The sequence below is a fragment of the Vigna umbellata genome, chromosome 5 (genome assembly GCF_029865625.1).
Source record: "Vigna umbellata cultivar VRB3 chromosome 5, Vumbellata_1.0, whole genome shotgun sequence".
Taxonomy (NCBI): domain Eukaryota; kingdom Viridiplantae; phylum Streptophyta; class Magnoliopsida; order Fabales; family Fabaceae; genus Vigna; species Vigna umbellata.
Window position 1 is genome coordinate 27,560,299 of NC_142169.1, and position 22,380 is coordinate 27,582,678.

Genomic DNA, 22,380 nt, shown 5'->3' on the forward strand with positions numbered 1-22,380 from the left:
ATATCTTTCCATAGTGCGTATGAGACTACTCTTAGAAAATAATATATCTTCTTTTATATATATAAAAGTCTAAAATAATATTAATTGTAGTCCTTAATTTCAAAACAAATATGAAAACGGAAGATATAAAATCGTGATTAAGGTTAGATCCTGTGACACGCGAAAGGAACAAAAGTATTGTGTATTTGTACTTTCCATGTTTTAACATTTGAGTGCAGTTTACGGAGCTGATATCACTCTTTTTTTTTAACAGAGTTGAGAGAGCCGTGGGTTAAGTGGGGACGTTTCTCTAGGAAGTTAGAAACTATTTGATCCTGAAATAAAATTATGCAGGCCTCCTATGTAACAAAAAAATGTACAACGAATTAACTCATACTATAAAATGGGTGTATATTACAAAACTACCTGGTGTTTGGACAATCAAATTAGACAAAATGTAATGACAGTGCCAGTACACAGAGACTAGAGAAAGTTAAACCATACCAAATTAACGGATTTGGGCAAAATAACGAAAAACAGAAAACAAAAATATATAATAGTAATTCTTAAAACACTTGATAATAAAAATAATATAATTCACATCACCCCCACAATAAAATAACGTTTAATGAAAATAATTCTTAAAGTTAAAAAATAATACTATCGTTTCTTGTACGGGCAAAAAGTTCCAAGTTTACAGCATGAAGAGGCACGAAAATTCCCAAAGCATATACAGTTCAGATGGCTATTACAATGAGATCTGAGGGCATTACGATACTGTAAACAAACGATTTTAGGCAACACTGTCAGCTTCTGTACTGAATTAACCTGAAACGTCACTCTATAAATCACATTCCAAACCCTTCCCTTTACATGGTGTTAAACTTTTGGGGATGGGTAACGAAGAAATCTTAACACCAAGCTGCCTGGCCTGTTAAGACATAAATACTACCGGAAATTTCTGGGTTAAACTGGTGTTCTCATTCTATGTTGTTACAGGTCTGGTTTTGTTGAGATTGAATCTCTTTTGGGACGGTGCTTCTTCCACTTCTTTTTTTGCAACTCCATGAGCCAGGGCGGAACTTCACAGCCCGATGCTGCCATTAGATTAGCAACATTCCGCAGCAATGGAATGTCTTCCTCTGTGTAAAAAGTAATCGCTTCTCCACTCCTCCCCGCTCTGCCAGAACGACCTAATGAACGAATATTTTAGCAAATAATAAAAATTCGTGGATATAGGAACTATAATCCCTATAAATATCTTTTCTCAAATCATAAACAACTTTAGTATAACTGCACATACCAATTCTGTGGACGTATGCGGAGGCAGAATCAGGGAAATCATAATTGATCACACAGTTCACTCCTTTGAAATCCATGCCCCGGGCAACCACATCAGTAGCAATCAAAACCCATGTTTTTCCAGCTCTGAAGTTGTCGACAGCATTTCCTCGCTACATAGAAATGTATGAGATCAGAATTCATAAATCACAAAAAACTGCTAAATGAAAAGGTATGCTTCAGAATTGGAGTACATATGTTGACGATAAAAAAAAATATTAACAAATAAGGAACATTATACTTGACATCTTCATTCAAATATTAAAAACCAGACCTTGGTCACAAACTTATCAGTTTTCTTTTCATTTTGATGTTTTTTGGAGAGAGGAGGGGGAATGCTGCAGATTCTCTATGTATTTTCAAATAAACATCTTATGTTGTTAGAACTACCTCTTGTTCAGACAAATCAGAATGAATGACATCAACTCTAATGTTGTCAAATGCAAGTTCACCGTACAACTCCTTGGCTCGTTCCTTGCTTTGGAGAAAGACCAATACTGGAGGATTTAGACTCTACAAGACGTTGCAGAATATAATGTCAGAAGACAAGCAACTAAAAAATACCAATATAGCTGATAGGAGGGACTACAATATTATATGCATTTTGCAAGTTCCAAAAAGCGAAGGTAAGTGATATGTAATTAAACATTCCAAGTCTATATTATGCTCATGACACATTATCTAATACCAAACCCAGAATAAACAAAAAGCTTAATTGTATGCATGTAGCACATTCCGTAAAACAAATGAGACTACAAAAAAGAATAATAATAGAAAAATATATATTAATAGTAAATTGTAGGGACTTTCTTTTTAAACATACCAAAACCAACTGGCGTTTAATTGGGAGACACACAACCCCTCGACGCATATGAAAGTTGGACTGACTAGAATTATTATCCAAAGAATTAGTTTAGCCATTTACCTCTGCAAAACTTTGACGAATTGCAAGAAGTTTTCCTTCTTCACTTCCAGTAAAAATCAATTTTTGCTTTATTGTTTCAGAAGCCATATTCCTGATTCAAATAAAAACTAGACATTATCTACAAAATAATGTAAACGAAAACTGCATTAAGGATATGCTCAGGAGCATCATGTTTACAAATATTTTGCATTGAACTTACTTCCTGCCAACAATTACACGAACAGCATCGTGCATAAGTTCTCGAGCTCGATCTTCAACAAAATCAGGTAAAGTAGCACTGAAAAGTGAGCGAATGATTGAGGGGTTGGAGCATGCCTTGAGAACAGAATCAATCTGCTTGAATAATTCGGGCTCAAAAAGCTTATCCGATTCATCCAGGACAAGGTACTCCACTCTGAAGCACCCAAAGTAGTTGGAAGAAATGAAAAAATCAATACAAGGGGCTATTTAATAAATCACATCAGATATCCTACTAACTTTGTAGACACAATCGCAAGATGCATCTAAAAGAATCTGGTAAAATTTTATAATGCTAAGCATTATAATCTATATAGTGGAGCTACACCTGTAGCACTCGGACCATGCCGGTTTAGTAAAAGCACAATGAAAAAGAATGAATAGCAATAGGAAAACTGACCCCAAGGCTATCATGGGTGCAATTGATTAATAATTAATTAACCATAGCTCAATCAATTATTATAATAGAAAAACTGCAATATAATATGAGAGTAAGAGAGCAACAATAAACCAACTATTATAAGCATTCAAGATAAATATTTGTCGATAAAAAACACTTATACTGCAAGGATTTGAAGTTTAAATCAACAAAACAAATCGATCATCATACCTGCTGAGATCAATCTTCTTCTTCTTGATAGCCAATCGTAATCGGAGTGGTGTGGATATTAGTATATCACATGGAAACTTTGAAAAATCAGCATTTCTTAAGAGACTTTTAGTCATTAACTTAATACCAAACTTTTTTCTTTTAGCAAGCTTTTTGCACTCTCGAAATATTTGAGCAGATAATTCACGGGTATGACAAAGGATAACAGCTCGAATGCCACCCTTTTCTGGGTCCTGTAAAACATAAAATACATATATTATATGAATCGAGTACACAGGACATCGGGATAAGCAAACCGGGTTGGAGAAAATAAGCAAAATACCTTAAGCTTTATAAGCATTGGACATACAAATGCAAGGGTTTTCCCAGAACCAGTTGGTGCACAAGCAAAGCACTCTCGACCCTATAGAAGAAATAGGGCAGTTTAAAACAATATTCAGTTAATACCTATATCAAGGAAAATAGAAATTACTTATGAATCATGATCGAACTTCAGTAACAGTTTTCTGAAGATAGAAAACCAAATGAAAAATACTTATACTACAAGTAACTTCACATAATTCGTACATCTAAAAGTACTGGAATAGTCTGCCTTTGAATAGGCGTTGGTTCTCTGAATCCAAGCTCCTTCAGGTTGCGCAACAAATACGATGGACACTTATATCTACAAACAATTCATTAATATTGTGAATCGCCCCTTTCTAGCAAACCAAATACCAGAATGAGAAGCAAAAGGAATGCAGGATATTGCTCAGATATGGACAAAATAATATTAGATACCTTGATTTCAATTCGTCAAAGCTTTGAAGAGGAGACGGTACATTATAACCAGAGACATGAATGTTGTGCTGCTTTCTGAATATCGCGTCCCGCTGAAAACATGTTCAATATATGAAACCATTGCACAAACTTACTAACATTTGTAATTACGCAAATTGCACAAAACAGAAAAGGAACCTCGAGTTGTCGATTTTGTTCCTTCTTATTCTTCCTTTTACTAAACTCAATAGACTCCTGATCAGCTTGAACTTCACCACTGGACTGCGCCACAGATGCGGAATTTCTAAACACATTGAATCCTTCAACATTTTCTTTTATGGGTTTACGAAAACGAAGCAACAGTGAGATACGAAACTTTGAGTACAAGAGACGGAATAGTGTAAACAAAGCAAGATGATGTGAATACCAGAAGAGTTTCCCTTGCGCTTCCTCTTCTTCGTGGACGCTGTTTTTTCTTCTACTGCTTCCCTCGTTTTCGCCCTTCCGTCATCGGCAACGCTCCAAATCTTCGCCGAATCAGTATCGTTATCTTTTTTCTTTTCATAATCAACGAAAAATAACAGTTATTAATTGTCTGCGGTGTAAAAGTCAATAAGCGTATGTGATGAAGAAAGAGAGAGAGAGAGAGATACCTGGAATCTGGCGATATCGGCGCCGAACTTCTTTCTGTTGAAACGAATGCCAGAAAACAAAAACGAAGAGTCGTTGGCCATTGGAGATGGAACAAACAAATGATTTAGGGGTTTCTGTAATCAAACACGACCTTGCAGTTCCTTCTTCAACCTCACTGCGGCCTGTATTTTTTTAAAGTAGTTATATTATAAGAATAAAATAATTATAAAGGATTGAATTTTTGTATTTTTTTAAGAATAAAAAATAAAAAGACAATATCAAATGAATATAAAATATTTGTGTGTCAAAATATCAATTATATTTTACTATTTGTTGTTAACGAAAAGAAATAAAAAGAATTTAATCAGTCTTAAAACAATAAAGCCACCACAACAGTCCTTCTCCACTATGCATTTGTTCCTAATACAATGATACAAAATCGAATTACATTAGTGTTTTAAGACTATGCTATAGATGTAAATGTAATGTAAATAATTCAAAGCCTCTTATTTTTTACAGGAGATGTCTGAGAAGGAAAAGTGAGATGAGTTTAAAATTAAGTAACACTGCTCATTTTCTTTAAATTGAACCAAACTGCAACATTATTTCACTTCCCGTCTCCCATGCATGACCACCCTCATCACTGGTTGCCCTTATTGTGTTCCAAAGTTCCAACCTTTTTAACACCAGACAAAAACCTTGCATTTGTTAATGTTGTCAGTAAAGCCATAACCAAATACCCTTCTCTCACGGCAGCACTTTTTTCAGCCATTTCTTCATGTAATAACATTTGACAGCAAGGTGCTATATATGATACTTACTAATCCTCATTGAATATCTAGAAAACGAGAATTTTGGGAAATTTTCTGTATATTGGAAAATTAAGTAAGTGAATTTTAGGTATAGAGTTTGGGTTTACAATTGATATTTATTGTACAGAGATCAATAACCTAAAGTCTAATCTGTCAGTATAAACAATCATAAACACAGTTACAAAGAAGACAAAGCACTTCTCCATAAGATATGTCTACAAACTTTAAATTTGCACAAATGTATATACAAAATTAGAAAGTGGAAACTAAAATTTCAGAGGAAAAATAATATAGAGTGACAGTTCAATGCACAAGCAAAAATGATATAGTAAAGGACGAACCTGTTGCAATAATGAAGAACACGTAGGTGAATCGCGAACCAATTCTTTAGTTGTTAATGCACTCGAGAAGATGATGGAGGAGGAGCCTTGTGGAAGGGACAGAACAAACTTGATTGAGTTGTGGAATCCTCGAATGGGCTTTAGGGGCAGGAGCTTCAGAAAAAAAACCCCTAAATGCGCAATAATAGGAGATTTAGTTTTAAATGGGCTACGACCAGTTAAATGACTTGTCTAACTGCAATATTGAAGGTTGAAATTGGGCTTCTTCGCCGCAAAGGGATTCTTCGCCCAACAAGCTTCGCAGTGCAGTGACGGGGAAGAAGTTCCAACCGTTGCCGATGGCAATAACAGTTCCCACCGGCAACTCGTGATTCCGGAGGCACAAAACGGGCTATTGGGCTTTACTGGTAGACGAGATGGGCCTGAAAAAGGCGTATGGGCCCAGGGGGTAAAATACGAACGGTGCAGTGCAACGGCAGAAGCAAATGGCTCTTTTTGGGTTTCAAGAAGAGGAGAAAAAAACCTTGATCTCAAATACAAGGAAGAATATTGCATTATTTTAAAAAGTTAGATAGTTTTATAATTTCTAGAAAATTAAATTTTATTGAATTTAAGTTATCTTATTTTTAAATTGCTTAATTTTAAATTTTGCTTGGATAAAATATTTTAAATTTCTATAAAATTTAAACATTTTAAAATAAAATATTTTAAAGATTGTTAAATATAAAATTACTATTTTAAAGCTGGATATATCAACCGAGAATAATCACTAAAAATTCGTTCATAAAAATATAATTTACATAAAGAACCGGGTAGAGAAAATTCTAACCTATATCAATTAAAACTAATTTTAAATTTCATGAATAAATAAATAATGTCATGCCAATTAAAATCAAAATTCATTACAAAAACATTCTTACGTGTGCTAAAAAATACCACATTACATATTTGGATATAACCGAGGAACTCCTTTGACAGGTTAAAGTTCCAAACGAGAGCTATCATGGAGTATCGGCATAAGAAACTCTGTCAGTTGAAGATATAACAGCAGGAAAACCAGATTGCGAAATTGGAATCTGAACTATACCTAGCTCGTTCTAAACTCCAAGAGAAGGAAGCTGAACTGCAGGCACTAAAAAACTGTGTCACTCTCCTCAACCACCAATATTCATCTTTTTAATATAGACAAGTTGCAATGCAACTCATGAAGTGCTGTACACTGTAGTATGGACATGTGAATATAGTAATTGGTTTTTAGGATTTTATACTTCAATGCCTACGTTACAGGATTAGACTGCTCTCTGATTTGGTGTTTCTCTGGGGCCATGATGCCATTGTTTTTTTATTCATCACAAGCTATCTTCACAAGTCTCACAAAAGGAACTGAAATTGCCGAAACTGAAATATTTTTTACTTTCCTTGTTGTCTTGTTGGGAGAAATAACACTGAAATCACCTAATTGCTTTGACATTTTGCACGGTTGTCTGAACTTTCACAGGGATAGGATTGTAAAGAAACGTTACCAGTGGATTCTTGAACATAGCGTTGGTTCACTCGCTATGTTGTGAAACAGTACGGAAATGGCGTGAGACCATGGTATTGGGTCCTGCATCAGGGGTTTGCGTTTTTCTATTGTATAGAATAATAATAATAATAATAATAATTCGTTGTTGCGCATAATCCATCACTGCTGTTTTCTCTTTTTTTCTCGAGCACTTTTCATTACTCCTTTTGTCCCTAACCAGTAATAATATTTTTGATAAAAAATTGCTAAACATTTGATTTTTCATGTTCTGATGGTTGTATTTTAATTTGAAAAAGCAATGCCAGAATTGAAGCAGGACTAAAATATGGAATATCTATTTTTAATTGGAAAATGATAGAGCAAATATTAGAACAGGAATTGACAAGGAAAACCACAGCAAACTGGTTCCACTGTGTTGGAAATGGCGTCTGAGAAGGCATTGGCATCTCCACTTGTTAATTCTAACTTCTGGTAGTGCTATTTTCCGAGACCACACAACACGCGCTATCATTATTTTCTTTCCTCTTACATAGTACAATACTCCAACCAAGAGCAGACAAAGTAATTTCCGAGAAATAACAGTGTTGTTAGAAATTTTTAAACTTTAAGAAGGATTGCCGAACAAGTTACTTAAAAAATAAAACAATATATATAGATTAAAAAAATAAGAATTATGGCCCGTTTTTAATTCCTATTAAATAATAATTTTTATTTTTGTTTCTCTGAAATATTTTACGGAAACTAAAGATAAAAATAATATAAAAAACTTCCAAGATACCAATATAACAAGGTGTCTATTTTATTAGAACCACGATTATATTTAAATTTATTATAAATATAAATAAAACATGTTTTTAAATACCATATCTAAAAGCATATTTTTTCTAAGTACAAGAAAACATAATTAAATAATAATAAATTTATAATTCTGAATTTCATTATCAGTGCAAGAAGTGCGAAGTTTTCCGTGGGTCAATGCTCAATAACGCGTCTCCAAAAATTAAATAAATAAATATAAAGAAATCTAATCATAAATACGTATTGATTGACTGTGTGGACTAGATTGTGTAGCCCTGTTCCTCTTGTTTTTCACTCTCTTTTCTCTAATTTTCTTGTTTTTTCCTGGATCCGGAGTGTTCCAGGTATCGTCTATCTTCCGCTAGAAGATAACCTACCATCAATCTACATCCTTAATTTTAATTCAATGTCAATAGTTCATTGTTTTTATTTAAAATGTATTTATTCTGCATTTATTTAAAGCCATATAAAATATTTATTTACTGAACAAATAAATAAATTGAAAATTCAGTTGAAATAAAATTATCTCCTCGCTCATATCTTTTCGGTAGTCAGGGATTCTCGTCTCGTCCCCACATTTTTTCTACACTCTCTGATGCTTGCTTGATAATTCAGCTATTGCTTAATTCTTGTATTTCTTTTCAATCTAAATGGTTTTCCATTAATTATTCATAATTATGAATTAGAGTATAATTAGAAAGAACGTGAATTTGAATTCAGCGGTTAGCTTAAGACTGTTAGTGAGGACTAAGATTTGGAGGTTTGTTTCTAAAACATAATAAAAAAGAATGAGAATACGATAGTTGTATGAGAAGGTGGAAATAATAATAATAAAAAAAAAAAAAAGATCTTGACAGTAAAGGGGATTCATCCATCCGTGCGAAGATGCAATAAAAATAAAAAAGTCCATAGCAAAAAAACAAAAATGGGAAAAGCATTTTGCAGAAAGCAAGCTCCCTCAGACATACCCCATCTCGATTGCGTTTTACAACACACCAAACCAAACCTCTCTCACACAACACACACTTTCGGGGAAGAGTGGAACAAAAACCTTCCCTCAAGCACTGGACATGAAGCTATCGGGCAAACCCGTTTCGAGTCCGGGTCGGACAGACAAATTCCCTCCACCACTCATGAGGTTCCTCAGGAGCAATGCAGGGAGCAAAAGCAGACGGTCCAGGTCAAGCCCAATGTTCCTGCGCAAGAAAACCACCACCAACATCCAAACACAAACCACCCAGGAACCTTCTTCCCCCAAGGTCACCTGCATGGGGCAAGTCCGAGTTAAACGCTCTTCCAACACCAAACGCGACGTCCCTCCCACGCGCTGCCGCTGTCGCTGGGTTCCAAAGTCCAACCCCTGCCGCTACCGGCCCTTCTGCCTCACCTGGCCCTTCTTCCGTCGAAAGTCCAAGCAACACTCCCGGCCCAACCACCACCAAGAATCGGAATCAGCCTCCGAAGAAAGAACCAATGCGGATAAAAATATCGTTTCTTTTGCTTCCAACCCTAGCACGCCCCCGAAAAACGCTTTGTTGTTGACCCGTTGTAGATCCGCCCCGTACAGATCCTCGTCGCTGGCTTGTAGGTTTTGGAGTTCCCCCGTTAAGGACCAAGAAACGGACTTTCCGGACACGGAACCTGCCTCCGAGGAACCCCAAACGGACACCAAACTTGGGTTTCTCGGAACGAAAATTGCCTCACTCACCCAAGAAGAAAAGGTTGAGGAATTATCATCTGACCAAAAAGGAGTTGAACTGGTGTCTGCAATCGAATCACGCCCTAGTGTACTCACTAGGTGCAAATCGGAACCGGCGAGAACCGGACATAGAATTGACCCTCTGGTAAATAATCTGTGGAAAAAAAGGTTGGAAATTGATTAATCCGTATTCTTATTTTTATTCAATATAGTTTTTTTTTTCTTTTTTTTTTTGTATATAATTGAATGTTTTGACACCTGGAGTAATAGGCGTAACTGGGTGGGGCTTTTTGTCATATGAGCCTGGTAAATAGAAAGAAGGAAGAGGAGAAGAAGAAGAAGAAGGTAGAAGTGGGTTGGAGTACTTGTTTTTCGGTTCTCGGTAGTTAATGCCTTTCTTGTCATTACATTGCAGACATACACAGCACAAGCCTGAATTTCTCTTTTTCTCTGCCGACCATGTTAAGAACCTGAACTCACTGCAATTTGCTTTCACGTGCTGCTTTTTGTTTGTTTCAGTTATCGAATTTGACAGTGTTAAAAAGAGCTAGCTAGGGTTTAACTTTAATTTCCTGTTTCTAATGTTTTTGTTTATGAATTAGTTTATGTAATGATAAAACATTAATCAAAGAGAGAAACTAAATGCGGTGACAGTGCAGTACTGTTTCCGACATTGTTAAATTAAACTATTTAAGTAGCCTTGGATGCTCTGACCAACTTTCCCACTGGGTGGAAATGGCAAAGTGGAAAGTTAATTTTGATTGGAAGTATCTATGATGTGAACGCCCAACCACATCTTGTTTCTATTTATTAGTATTTTTCTTAATCACTACAGAGATGAGAACTAAATTTCCTCAACCAAATGTAAAATTTGCCATTGATGCAATGTTTTCTCCAATTCTCCCTCGATAGTTTTAAATTATTAACTTGGCCATTTCATATGATTAAAAGAACATTTTTATATGACTATGTGTGATAATAAATTGTTAATGCGTTTTTATAATTTAGTAAAAATAGTAGTTTCTTGATTTATATTTACTTATAAATTCGCTCAGTTGTAACTTGTAACTGCTTTATTAAAACCTGTGGTTCAGAATTAGTTTAATTGAATTTAAATTTTACTCTTATCTCACTAAAATATCATTTTTATATTAATTTTAGAATTTTTAATAAGTTGAAATAAATGTATAAGATGATAGATAAAATCATAATCTCGGTATTCATGAAAATAACAAAATTTAATTAAAAAATAAATTATTAAGTACTAAATAATAACTTTTTAACAAATTTTTAATTAAAAACTTAAATTAAATTTATTACATATTTAAAGGTTAAATTTTTAAATAATAATAAAATAAAACTCCTAAAACTCTGGCACCAATAATTGTGTTGCTTTGTTTGTATTTAAATTTTGAAACAAATATCAATTTTGTTTTTGTTATTTTTTTTTAAATGTAAGTACATCACTGTCTCTGTTATTTAGTACTGTTTTCAATAATATTTTATCATTTAAACATTTATCTTGTGATATTTTTTTTTTTTAAATTCTCTGATATCAAATATTTTCAGTAGTTTTAATTTTGATACAGTCATCCTATGCTTAAGTGACCTTTATCATTCCAAAATTGCTAAAAAGTACAGGCAGAGATGGGTATAGATAAAATGCCACGTAATACTTTCACATTTTTAAAATACATTGACCCCGATATTTTATCAAACTTTTCTCCATAACCTATTTGTATTTTAATCCCTTTAATGACATAAACATTAAATTGACATTTTTATATATTATGCTAACTGCATGATAGTTTTAAGAATACGATATATCGTTGTTTAGATTGAAAGTGTTATCTCAAATAATAAAATAAAATTAAATAAAAGATACAGCTATTTTTTAGGTCTTTCATACTTTCTTTTTTTATATTTGTCAATAATTTAGGATTAAAATTTTAAATTTATTTAATTATGTCTTTGTTTTAAACGATAACTTTATTTTGATATTTGTATTTCTTTTAAAATTTTGATACTATTATGTTTCTATATTTAAAAAATGTATGAACGAAGTACTTTTTATCCAATAATTGTTTTTTAAGAGATTAGTATGATTTATCGTTTGTCATGTTAATAAACAATTAATTTCGTTAGATAAAGAATATTGTACTTTAGGATAAAAAATATAGTTAAACTTTTTAAGTTAAATTCAATCAGTAATTATATGTTTAAAGATAATAGAATAAATTAAGCTTAGAACGAAGAAATAATTATATAAAGATTTTTGTGAAAAAGTGAATAAAAACAATTTAAAGTACAGGAAATATTAACTGTCAAAAATAAAATTATTTAGGGAAGTATAGTAATGATTGATCTATAAAATTCAGGGACTTAAAATTTTGAGTGTTTATAAGATTTAATAACTTTTATTAGAGGGTAATAATTTTATATTTAAAAATAAAAGACTAACTATTATTATTTTTTGATAATTTTTAGTAATAATTTGTTAAGTTAGCCTCCCATTAAAGATAAAAAAGACTGTGAAAGAAGATTATATTTCAGAACTTTTTGTTATTTTTATAGAGTGTAATGTTCCAAAATCAAATTTAGTAAGATAATATCTTTAGGTAAATTATCTCATTTATTCGATGATTTTATTTTACTTGTGTATTGAACAGTTAAGAGGTGTAGAAGAAGAATATTTCTAATATATTATTTTCTCAAATCTTAAAATTAGCTTCTAGTAAAATTTAAAAGAATATAAAGGAATATTATCTTTAGAACTTTCTATCATCTTATAAATAATGTCAATATTTTGATCTTTAATTCAATAAGTATAATATTATTATAATCGATCATCACATCTACTTGATGACTTTATCACAATTTTATTTGTATTTTGAATAATTAAAGAGGAAAAATGTATTGAATTTATCTTGGTGAGAATTTCAAGATGATAATCTTTATGTTTCAAATTTTTTTCTTTCTTTCAATTCCTAAAAACAAAGAAAAAGAATATCTTAATCTAACCCTTTATAGAAAATGGTCTATTAAAACACTTTTTCAACAATTAATAATAAAAAAAACAATTTTCGACATGGATACAATGGTCTCACATGAACAAACTAGTACTTATGTGAAGACTAAATTCACTTCTGCTTGTAATTTGTTGATATACACACATGTGGTCTCAAAACCTTATAAAATTAAAGAATTTTCATTCTATATTTAATATCATCTGATTGTTAATAAAAAGTAGTAATATACTTTTGGCAATAATAAATTTTAAACTTTATTATCAAACAATAGTAGCATTATCCTACATAAATAACTAATTCAAGTTTTTATAAGTAATGAAAAATTTTCTTCATAATAGAAAGATATATATTATCAAAGAAAAAAAATTCTTAACTTTTAAAAACTGAAAAATCAGATGTGCAATTACATTTTTATATAAATCAAAATCATACATCATACTACTACTAAAAGTGAATTTAAGTATAAAAGATAAATGTAAACGTATAGATTTGTGTACATTATCAAGAAAGTGACATACTAAAAAATTACACGAATAATTCTAAGATGATACAGTTTCAATCAAATTTGGTCTCCAAGCTCAATGGCTTAGCAATCACTGCAACCGGTTTTCATAACTATTAGAAAGTGGGTTAAAATCTAACTCAACCTCACAAAACCGACTTGTACAAGCCTGTTTGTGAAGTTGAGTTAGGCTTTAAAAACCTACTTTCTAATATCAAAGTCATTGTTAGAGTATATTTTAGCGAATTTTAAGTGCGCATTTCTGTTCTTACCCATTATCGGGCCATTATCGGACCATCCCACTAATTTCTACTCTCACGCACGAGATGTCTATACCTCGACGTGAAGAAAATGTGTTGAAAGTCTCACATCGACTAGAAATAAGGTCAATTTATAATATATAAGTAAGATACAAATTTCATCTTACAAACTTAGGTTGAGTTAGATTTTAAAAACTCACTTTCTAAATGAATTGTTTTCCACAAAATTTCAAGGGATGTTAATATGATCACTGTGCATGCAATAACCAAAAGTGTACTACATTTTTATGAAGTAATTTATGGATGTTGGTAGAAGGAAAAGAAAGCAAGGTACTGTGAACCTAGGATTCACCTGCACATGTTGCCACAAACACACACCAGTTGTTATTATCTGGTTGAGGCACATACTATATATTCTGCTGTCCATAGGAGAAAAATGCATGTGACAGTGATCACTTGCATTGAATTGATTGAGCTTTGCATTTGTTAATGGCATGTGACCCTGTAGAATGGCATTTATAATAAGATGAAGTGACAGCAAACTTGTTAATTACTAGTTGACAACAAGTGGTCCATCTTTGTCCCTGCTTCTGCAATAAATTTCTCCTTCATTTTCTAGTGTATCTTGTTATCATGACCTAGTGAACCCGATATGTCAACCTAACCAAACCCTTATCTTTGCTTTTCCCCTTAGATTGAGGCATTGTAACACCTCAGGGGAAAGTTCAATTTTTCAAACCAAAGAAAGGAAAGGTTTACCAAACAATGAATTTCATGATAACCAATAACTTTCAAACAATTCTAAAGTAAATTTATTGATTTAATTTTAATTAATTGGGAAACAATCTACATGTTTTAGATGTCATCTCCTATATAATATAAAAGAAATAAAAAAATATAACATTATATATTACATTATTCTATTAATATATATTAGACAATTTTATTCATTTTATGATTAGACAAATTTTACATTATACATTACACAAGTTTGTCTATATATTAATTAATATAACAATACATATTAGACAAATATGTTTATATAATGAATTTAACAACATATATTAAATAAAATTTGTCAATATATTAGTTAGATGAATCTAACAATATATGTTACATCAACATTTTTATAAGTTGATTTATATTTTTAGCAAGTAATCTTTGTATATATTTATATATCCTTTATATTTTTAAATAATCTATTATGTTTTTGCACGTTTTATTTTTTGTATTTTTATAAAACTTACTATTCATATTTTTATTTCCTAAAGCTATAAATTATTTTTAAAATTAATTTTATTCAAAACTTAATTTAAACTTAAAAATGTTTATTATTATTTTCTCAATTTCTAGTTTTCTTTAATAAACATATAAACAAACACGAATTATAGATAACAGTAAAAAAAATAAAACTTAAGGCCTTGCATATAGTATTACTAAAATTTTTGTAATTCTACTAATACTTTAAAAATAAACCACATAGAATGGGATTTTTAAAAAAAAAAATAATGATATTTTTTTCTAATAAAATTCAAGTAAGGTAAAAAATTCACCAGTGATTTGTATAATCAAAATAATAATATTATTAAAAAATTATAAAACTAAAATTGGAATATTTATACGAGAAAATAAGGTATATATACATCCAAAATAAAATAATTTTATACCGTCATTTAATTGAATGATATATAAGCTTGTTTTATGTAATAAACATTTTAAAAGTTATATCATTAATGTTTTGAAATTAAGTGATACTACTAAACAATATGCACTATCATTAAGTTCGTTTTATAATGTATATATGTTTCAAAATTAATAAATAACTAAATTATTATATCATATTATAAAACATTACATCACAGGAAATTCAAAAGCTCCAATTTATAATGCTGATTCTAAACATGAATAATAAAAGTTAATTCCGTTGGAAAAATAAAATCAGAAAAAGATCACTACTACTTATATAAGAATATTACGATGTTAAAATTGACGCAATTAAGATATTATTATTTACAAAATAATAACATAAAATCTTACCTTATTACATTCAAATAAAATAAATATATAAAATCAATTAGTCATATTAACGAAATCAGGTTAGCATATAGATTGATTAACAGATTAATCAATACACCATTGAGTCAATTTGGTCAATCATTTAGGTTAATTATCTTGGTCGATTATCTTAGCTTGATCACTCTAGGATATGATCATTATTGGACCGATTACCTTATCTAATCATGCCGATCACCCTAATCGATTATTTTACAAAATAAAAATAAGATTAACACTTAACGACTGATAATCACGAATCAACCAATTAACATTGGTTTGAGATATGATTGGGTTATGATTAGATCAGTAAAAAGGTAAAAGCTCATAACAACTAATATAAATAAATGTCTAAGATATAGTTGTTGACATGCATGCATAAATGCATTTAACATTCTTGTGATTGATCACCTACTGACTTAAACATCGAAATATCTTCTGTATGTACTATTCGAACCATTTTGTACAAAGGATCTTAAAAGCTAAACGAACAAAAGATAAAAATGATGCATGACAAGTTATCCAAGAATGAAGAATACTCATCTAGCTCTATAGCAACATAAAATATTTTTAAATTTGACAAGTTTAAATTATTTTGTATAAATCTAAATCTAACGGTCAGTATTCTTTTTAACTTGATAATTTATTTTGCTTAAAGCTTGTCTATGACATGTTTCATTGCCCTTATCCATATTCCTGATGTTCCATCTTTTTAAAGATAAAAAACTAATGTTCCATCATTTTAAAGATTAAAATGAAGAGCTGGGAGATGTCGACATTCAAATAATTTTTTTTTTCTCATCGTGCAAAAATTATCTTACACTTGTCTAAAAGATATGCATGCATGTAAAATTCTAGGACAGTTTTTCTCCAGCACATTTATCAAATTTGTTTGAGTATTTAAACTGAAATTGGAACATATCTTAATTTATTTCTAAGTAAATTCTTAACTGAGTTGGTATTAGTTGATGTCTCGATCAAAATTATGTATGAAAGAGAAGACATGTTGGGGGGTAATGTGTTGAGTGAATGGCAACTTAACAAGATTTGGAAAGTTGTATATGTTGTCAAAAAGAAATTTCATAATCAAGCAGATTGGTCCCAGAATCGGTTTGTACAGAAGTTGGTTTTGGGACCACCTGGTATCAGACAATCAAAGAGCCAAAGAAAAAAAGATACAAAGAAACTGCTAATGTGAGTTACTGTGAATGAAGACCAATTTCGTTTCCGGACAAAACGTCTTAATCGAATTCTATATTATGAGTTTTTTTTTTTTTCATAGTGTAAGGATGAAATATGAAAATATATATACATGATTAAATTTAATCTGCGATATGCTGAAATTTGTGTAGAAAAAACACTCCTAATTATTTAGTAACTTTCCTTTCAGCGTTTCTATAATTTCTTCTTGCATTTTCATATATTTTAAATTTTATCCTCTTTTCATTTTCAATTTCAGAATACACATTTTGAAAAATAAAACTCCCAAAGGGAGTTTCTTTCCTTTCCGCGTTTTTATAATTTCTTCTTGCATTTTCATATATTTTCAATTTTCAATTTTCAATTTTATCCTCTCTTCATTTTCAATTTTAGAATCACAATTTGAAAAATAATTCAAAATATATAATCCGTAATATAAAATTTGTATTCAGAAATATATAATTTAAAATGTAAAATGAAAAATGCAATCTAATATCTTAAATATAAATTTTACGTTCCAAATTAGAATGTATTTTTAAATTTTACGGTACGGACTATACAATGTGAAATATAAAGTATTGTGTTTGAGATTATACAATCCAAGACATAAAATTTAAAAAGTATTTCAAATTATATAATCTGTAATATATTTTTTATTTTTGTATTTCGAAGCATAAGATCTGAAATATATATTTTATGTGAGAAAAAAAATAAAAAAAGAGGAAGTTATGTTTGGGGTAGGAAAGTAAGTTATGTATGGAAGACAGTGATGACAAATAAATCTGTCGTGAATATCATTTGAACTCGTCGTTATTTTGATAAGAAATCCTTATATTAATATGATACGAGTATGAATAATATCCGATGTTTTAAATGAATGAATAAGAGAATATGGATATATATTTTGTGTACCAATTAAATTTGAGGATGAAAATAAATTTTTATTATAAATTTAAGATAATGAAACCTCGTCTGTCTTGTCCCATTACCTTTCCTGTTGAAGGGAAAAAAGGGTTGAGTGTCTAGTCATATTTTATTTCCAATATTTCTTTTCACATTCAATTTAACTTAAAAAAAGTTGGACAGGAGAGAATTGGAATACAATAGGGATAAAATGGTCTTTTTATTCGAACTATGGGAGCGCAGGAAAAAATTATGGAGGTGCAGGAAGAGATGGCCCTAACTAAAACACCCATGTCCAAAAAGAGTATTGGCACAGAATATTTGGACTCAACTATCCAATCCACAAGTTGTCCAATACGCAATTCGCCTAAACCAAAATAGAATCTATTGAGATAAGATTTTGTTTCGGTTAGAATTCAACTTCTGGAGCTTTAGTTTGATCTAACCATCACTTTATGGTTGTAAGTTGTAACTTTTCACATCAACCTTTATGATATTTTTATTTTAGCAGTTTATGAAAGTATTAAAAAAGAGTTAAAATGAATGCAAAAGGCGGAGACTTTGGGGTGGGGAAAATAGCATTGTGGTGTTGTGTGGTTGGGTGGCGTTGACGCGGTCGAGAAGAGAGAGTGGAATAAATAAATTACGTGTGGTAAGAAAAAGGTTAGATTATTAGTTAGATAATATTATTATAAGGAGAAGAAGACAAGAAGACGACGCGGGGAGGCTCTGGTTTCCACCGACATCCCTTCCTTTCCCTTCTCTTCTCTATTCCGTTCCGTTCCGTTTTCCCTTTTCCCTTTTCCCTTTTCCCTTTTCCCTTTTCCTTCACCTCCAATCTCAATGGCTGATAATGAGAAGCAGCCCAATAACGAGGAGGCAAGTCCTCTTCTCCACCAGCCCAAATCCCAACCAACTACGCCACCCGATACTCCCGAGTTTCTCCTCGGATGGACCGCAGATGGGCTTCCGTTGGGCCATGGCAGCGTCGTCGGCCAGCCCATGGGCCGAGCCCCCTGGAATTCCTCCATCTGCGCTTGTCTCGGCCAGAACGATCACTTCTGCAGCAGCGATCTCGAAGTTTGTGAGTTCTCCCATCCTCCCTCACTTGCCTATTTCATTTCAACGTTTTTCTGCCTTGGTAATTTAAGGATGAATGTTTTGTGTTAGCTTTCTTTTTCACCTCTGCGGGTATTGTTTGTTCGTAATTCTTTTGGAATGAATGCTGTGTATTTCGGTGATTTCAGCTGCAAGATCTAGATTGTATTGTAGGTATCTCACGTGCTCCATTTGAATTTCCTATTCCTAAACCATTGCGATCAATGAAACCTTTGTTAGTGTGTTTGTACCATATAATTGGGTTCCTTTTGTGTTTTAATCAGGTGCTATTGCTATTTCTGTGAAGAAAAGTTGATTGCGGGTTTTGGGCATTTCGATGTGTTTCGATCTGGATTTATAAAACATTTATTTACTTTGAATTTTTGTTATTTGCTAGGTCTTCTTGGGAGTGTGGCTCCTTGTGTGCTGTATGGAAGCAATGTTGAGAGACTTGGATCGGCTCCCGGGACGTTTGCTAATCACTGCTTGCCTTATTCTGGACTGTACGTAATTGGGAATTCTTGCTTTGGTTGGAATTGCCTTGCACCGTGGTTTTCCTACCCTAGCCGAACTGCTATTCGTCGGAGGTTCAATTTAGAGGTATGTTACTCTTTTATTCTTTGCCCTTTTATAATTTAGTGATGATGTGTTAAGAAACCAGCACTAGGTGAGGGTGTAATGTGTTAAGTGGCAAAGGAGTTGGCATGAATGGGGTAATTAATTGCCAGGATGACAGTGGGAGGAAATTGGAGGGAAACTTCATTGCAAGCTGCAGTCAAATAAAATGAGAGAAGGGTAGGGGAGATAAGGAAGTAGGATAAAGGACTGCTAAGGAGAGATCAGGCTGTGTCTCAAATCAAATTCCCTATGCTACTGTATATTTTTCCCCTTCAGATTAGTCTTCTAATCCCTCTATATTGCTGCTGAAATCTCACTGATACTGGGGATTCAATTTGTTACATTACATAGCAGATAGTACACACCCTTTTCCTGCGTGATCCAGTCCACTCACAAGTGTTTTGTATCTGATAATATGTCGCACCTGGCCCAGCTAAGATTGTTATCTGGACTTGGTTATTAATTGATAAGCCTTTGTACTTTAAATTTCTTTTATATATCAGCTATAAATAATTAACACAACCTCGAGAAGTGGTGTAGCAGTACAACCCAAGTAGGCTATATCCAACATACAAATTGGGTTGTCTACTCTGTCAAGCATGAGAGTTTGGGTTCCTTATCTTTATAAAATAAGATATTTTAGCCTTATAACTCAGCATTACTGTTTAACAAATCTTTCCAAGCTTCTGATCCTAAAGTTGATTTGAGAATTTTGGTTATGTTGACTCCTCTTCTAACGTTTGTTTGCATATTTTACACTTGTCGATTTAGTTTTGGTACAATGAGGTATATGTCGAGTGTGGTGAACCTGTATTTAGTATAATTTTTTGTGACTTTTATTAAGAACGTAGCTTTAGTCTGTAGCCTTACTTTATGAAATCGAATTGTGTCAATTATGAATTACCAAGGAAACAGTCCTATTATTAAGAGGTGATTTGGATTAACAGAACAACTTTGGTATTTTGTATTTGGACTTTGTTGGGGTTTAATTGGTAACGTAATGGTATGCTTGAAGTTTTGTTCAAAGTTCTTTTTAACTTCATTCAATGTCCAACTTGTAATGCTTAAAATTACTTGGTGTCCTCTAGTACTATTTTATGTATGATGTCATGTCATGTGATGTTGCATAGATGGAAAGCCTGTGTAAGTGAGATTTTCCTTTATCCACCTCCTGTTTTTTTCTCCTTATAATTTGCCACTCTCCCTCGTACACAAAAACCACATCCCTAAGTTATGAAAAAAATTCAAATATTATATAAATCATTTATTGTTCTTGGCAATCAGGGAACTTGCGAAGCACTTAATAGGTCATGTGGGTGCTGTGGAAGCATTTTGGAAGATGAGATACACCGTGAACAATGTGAGTCAGCATGTGACTTGGCAACTCATGTCTTCTGTCATGTGTGTGCTCTTTGTCAAGAGGGTCGTGAGCTCCGTCGTAGGTTACCTCATCCTGGCTTTAATGCTCAACCGGTACTGGTTATGATTCCCCCCGGCGAGCAGACCATGGGACGTCAAACTTGAAGATTCGCCATCATCTTAGAAGTGCTATTCTCGTGTATGTCACTGTTGCCTCTATAATTTGATGTTGAACCATGTTATGACTTCATCTAAAAAGGGTCCTGGCTTTTTCATTTTTTTTATAAAGAAGATCACTAAACCTATTAATTCTGTTTGCCTCCCTTTTATTTTGTATCATATATAGATTTGAATCATGTGGGAGAAATTTTTCTCCCAGTATCTATATGTCTATGCGTAACTACTATTTAATGAATTGAATGAAAGAATGTTACATTAAGTGCGTAATTCTTGTATGGTTATGTACTTTGGGCTTGTTTCTTCAGGCGTAAATACTGAAAGGAAGTGTAACGTGAACAATTTTAATTCCTGAGACTGGGGTGCAGCTTAAATGGTAATCATATTTGCATTGGAAATGTTTGTGACGGAACATGTCTAGCTATGGCCTCCACTTTTACGCCTTTCCTTGTCGGAGGACAGCAAATAGAGAGTTGTTATCGCATGCTTCTGCTTGCTAGGGTGACATTTGCTTGAAAGGGGTCTAAGTAATTTTCATGGAATAGGTAATGTTCCTTGCGTCCAAATTGCAGGGTCGACCACTATCCCCTTTCTTCGACAATAAATATGTTCGTCCAATTTTCTGCATTCTATAGATATTCTTCTTGAAAAAAAATAAATATACTTTAATAATATACATACATTTTTTACATTAATTTGATATTATTATTTTTATCTTTTATTTTTTTTCCTTAAAAAAAATATAAAATTTTATTTTTTTATAACTACTTTATTCTTATACGGTGTGTGAAAAAATAGTATCGTATCATTATTCTTCTTGAAATGGGTACGAGAGGTGTTATATCATCTCATTTATGCTTTTCATTGCGGAAATTGAGCGTTTTTTTTAATAGCATTTTTATTTATATGACTTGGCTTCCAAATTTTGTTTTAAAAGATTGAATTTAGATCATTAAAATAAAAAATATGTGGGCTGTCTACATAAATATTGAGTGAACTATTGGTAACAAGACTTGTAAATAATTTTCTATCTCGCACTTTAAATTAAATATTGAAAAATCTGTCCCCAAAAATTGAATATGACTAACTTGTTCCATTGTAAGAAAAAATCATGCATAAAATGAGAAACAAATATTTTAACGTGAGATACGTTATAACCAGTCTATGTCAACTTTAAGAGAAAATCAATAGAACCAACTTTATTAGAAATCGTGGTTAGATCAAATCTCGCATGACCCCAAATGTAATACTTTATGAAAGTTAAATAATTAAAAATATAAAAATATAACTATAATAACTTTTTATCTTTATTATTGATTGAATTTCAGTTTTTCTCTCTATTTTCATTATTATGTTAAATTTTAATGGTACACCTTGTCTTCATTATTCCATATATTTTTTTCATATATTTTTCCTCTCCTCTTTTATTCTTTATAACAAGTTATAGAATTTCATCATGATTTAATTACCAAGGTGCATTTATGTGTTGCCTTTGTTCTTCAATGCATGAAATAACTTCTTTT

General features: G+C 31.8%; 3 protein-coding genes across 4 annotated transcripts; 2 read left to right on the top strand and 1 right to left on the bottom strand.

Annotated features, from left to right (window-relative positions):
- Positions 1-593: 593 nt before the first annotated feature.
- LOC124830244 (DEAD-box ATP-dependent RNA helicase 57-like) lies at positions 594-6,099 on the bottom strand. The gene is made up of 13 exons (XM_047303900.2): positions 5,638-6,099; positions 4,505-4,666; positions 4,279-4,408; positions 4,050-4,183; positions 3,873-3,964; positions 3,660-3,756; positions 3,415-3,495; positions 3,093-3,325; positions 2,445-2,639; positions 2,246-2,336; positions 1,711-1,833; positions 1,283-1,433; positions 594-1,172 (listed from the first exon to the last, which is right to left on the bottom strand). Exons 2-13 carry the CDS (start codon positions 4,583-4,585, stop codon positions 973-975), a joined length of 1,608 nt encoding a protein of 535 aa, XP_047159856.1. The 5' UTR covers positions 4,586-4,666; positions 5,638-6,099; the 3' UTR covers positions 594-972.
- Positions 6,100-8,781: 2,682 nt separating this feature from the next.
- LOC124830247 (uncharacterized) lies at positions 8,782-10,348 on the top strand. The gene is made up of 2 exons (XM_047303907.2): positions 8,782-9,827; positions 9,930-10,348. Exons 1-2 carry the CDS (start codon positions 9,031-9,033, stop codon positions 9,958-9,960), a joined length of 828 nt encoding a protein of 275 aa, XP_047159863.1. The 5' UTR covers positions 8,782-9,030; the 3' UTR covers positions 9,961-10,348.
- A 7,908-nt stretch (positions 10,349-18,256) lies between these two features.
- On the top strand, positions 18,257-21,578 carry LOC124830248 (PLAC8 family protein). 2 transcript variants are annotated; one of them, XM_088091839.1, is made up of 4 exons: positions 18,257-18,689; positions 19,101-19,303; positions 20,606-20,879; positions 21,166-21,578. In XM_088091839.1, the coding sequence occupies exons 1-3, from the start codon at positions 18,449-18,451 to the stop codon at positions 20,843-20,845; spliced, it is 684 nt and encodes a 227-aa protein (XP_087947965.1). In that variant the 5' UTR covers positions 18,257-18,448; the 3' UTR covers positions 20,846-20,879; positions 21,166-21,578. The 2 variants fall into 2 exon arrangements, with proteins under 2 accessions (XP_087947965.1, XP_047159864.1); XM_047303908.2 differs by lacking the exon at positions 21,166-21,578 and having other exon boundaries at positions 18,264-18,689; positions 20,606-21,127.
- The last annotated feature ends 802 nt before the right edge of the window (positions 21,579-22,380 follow it).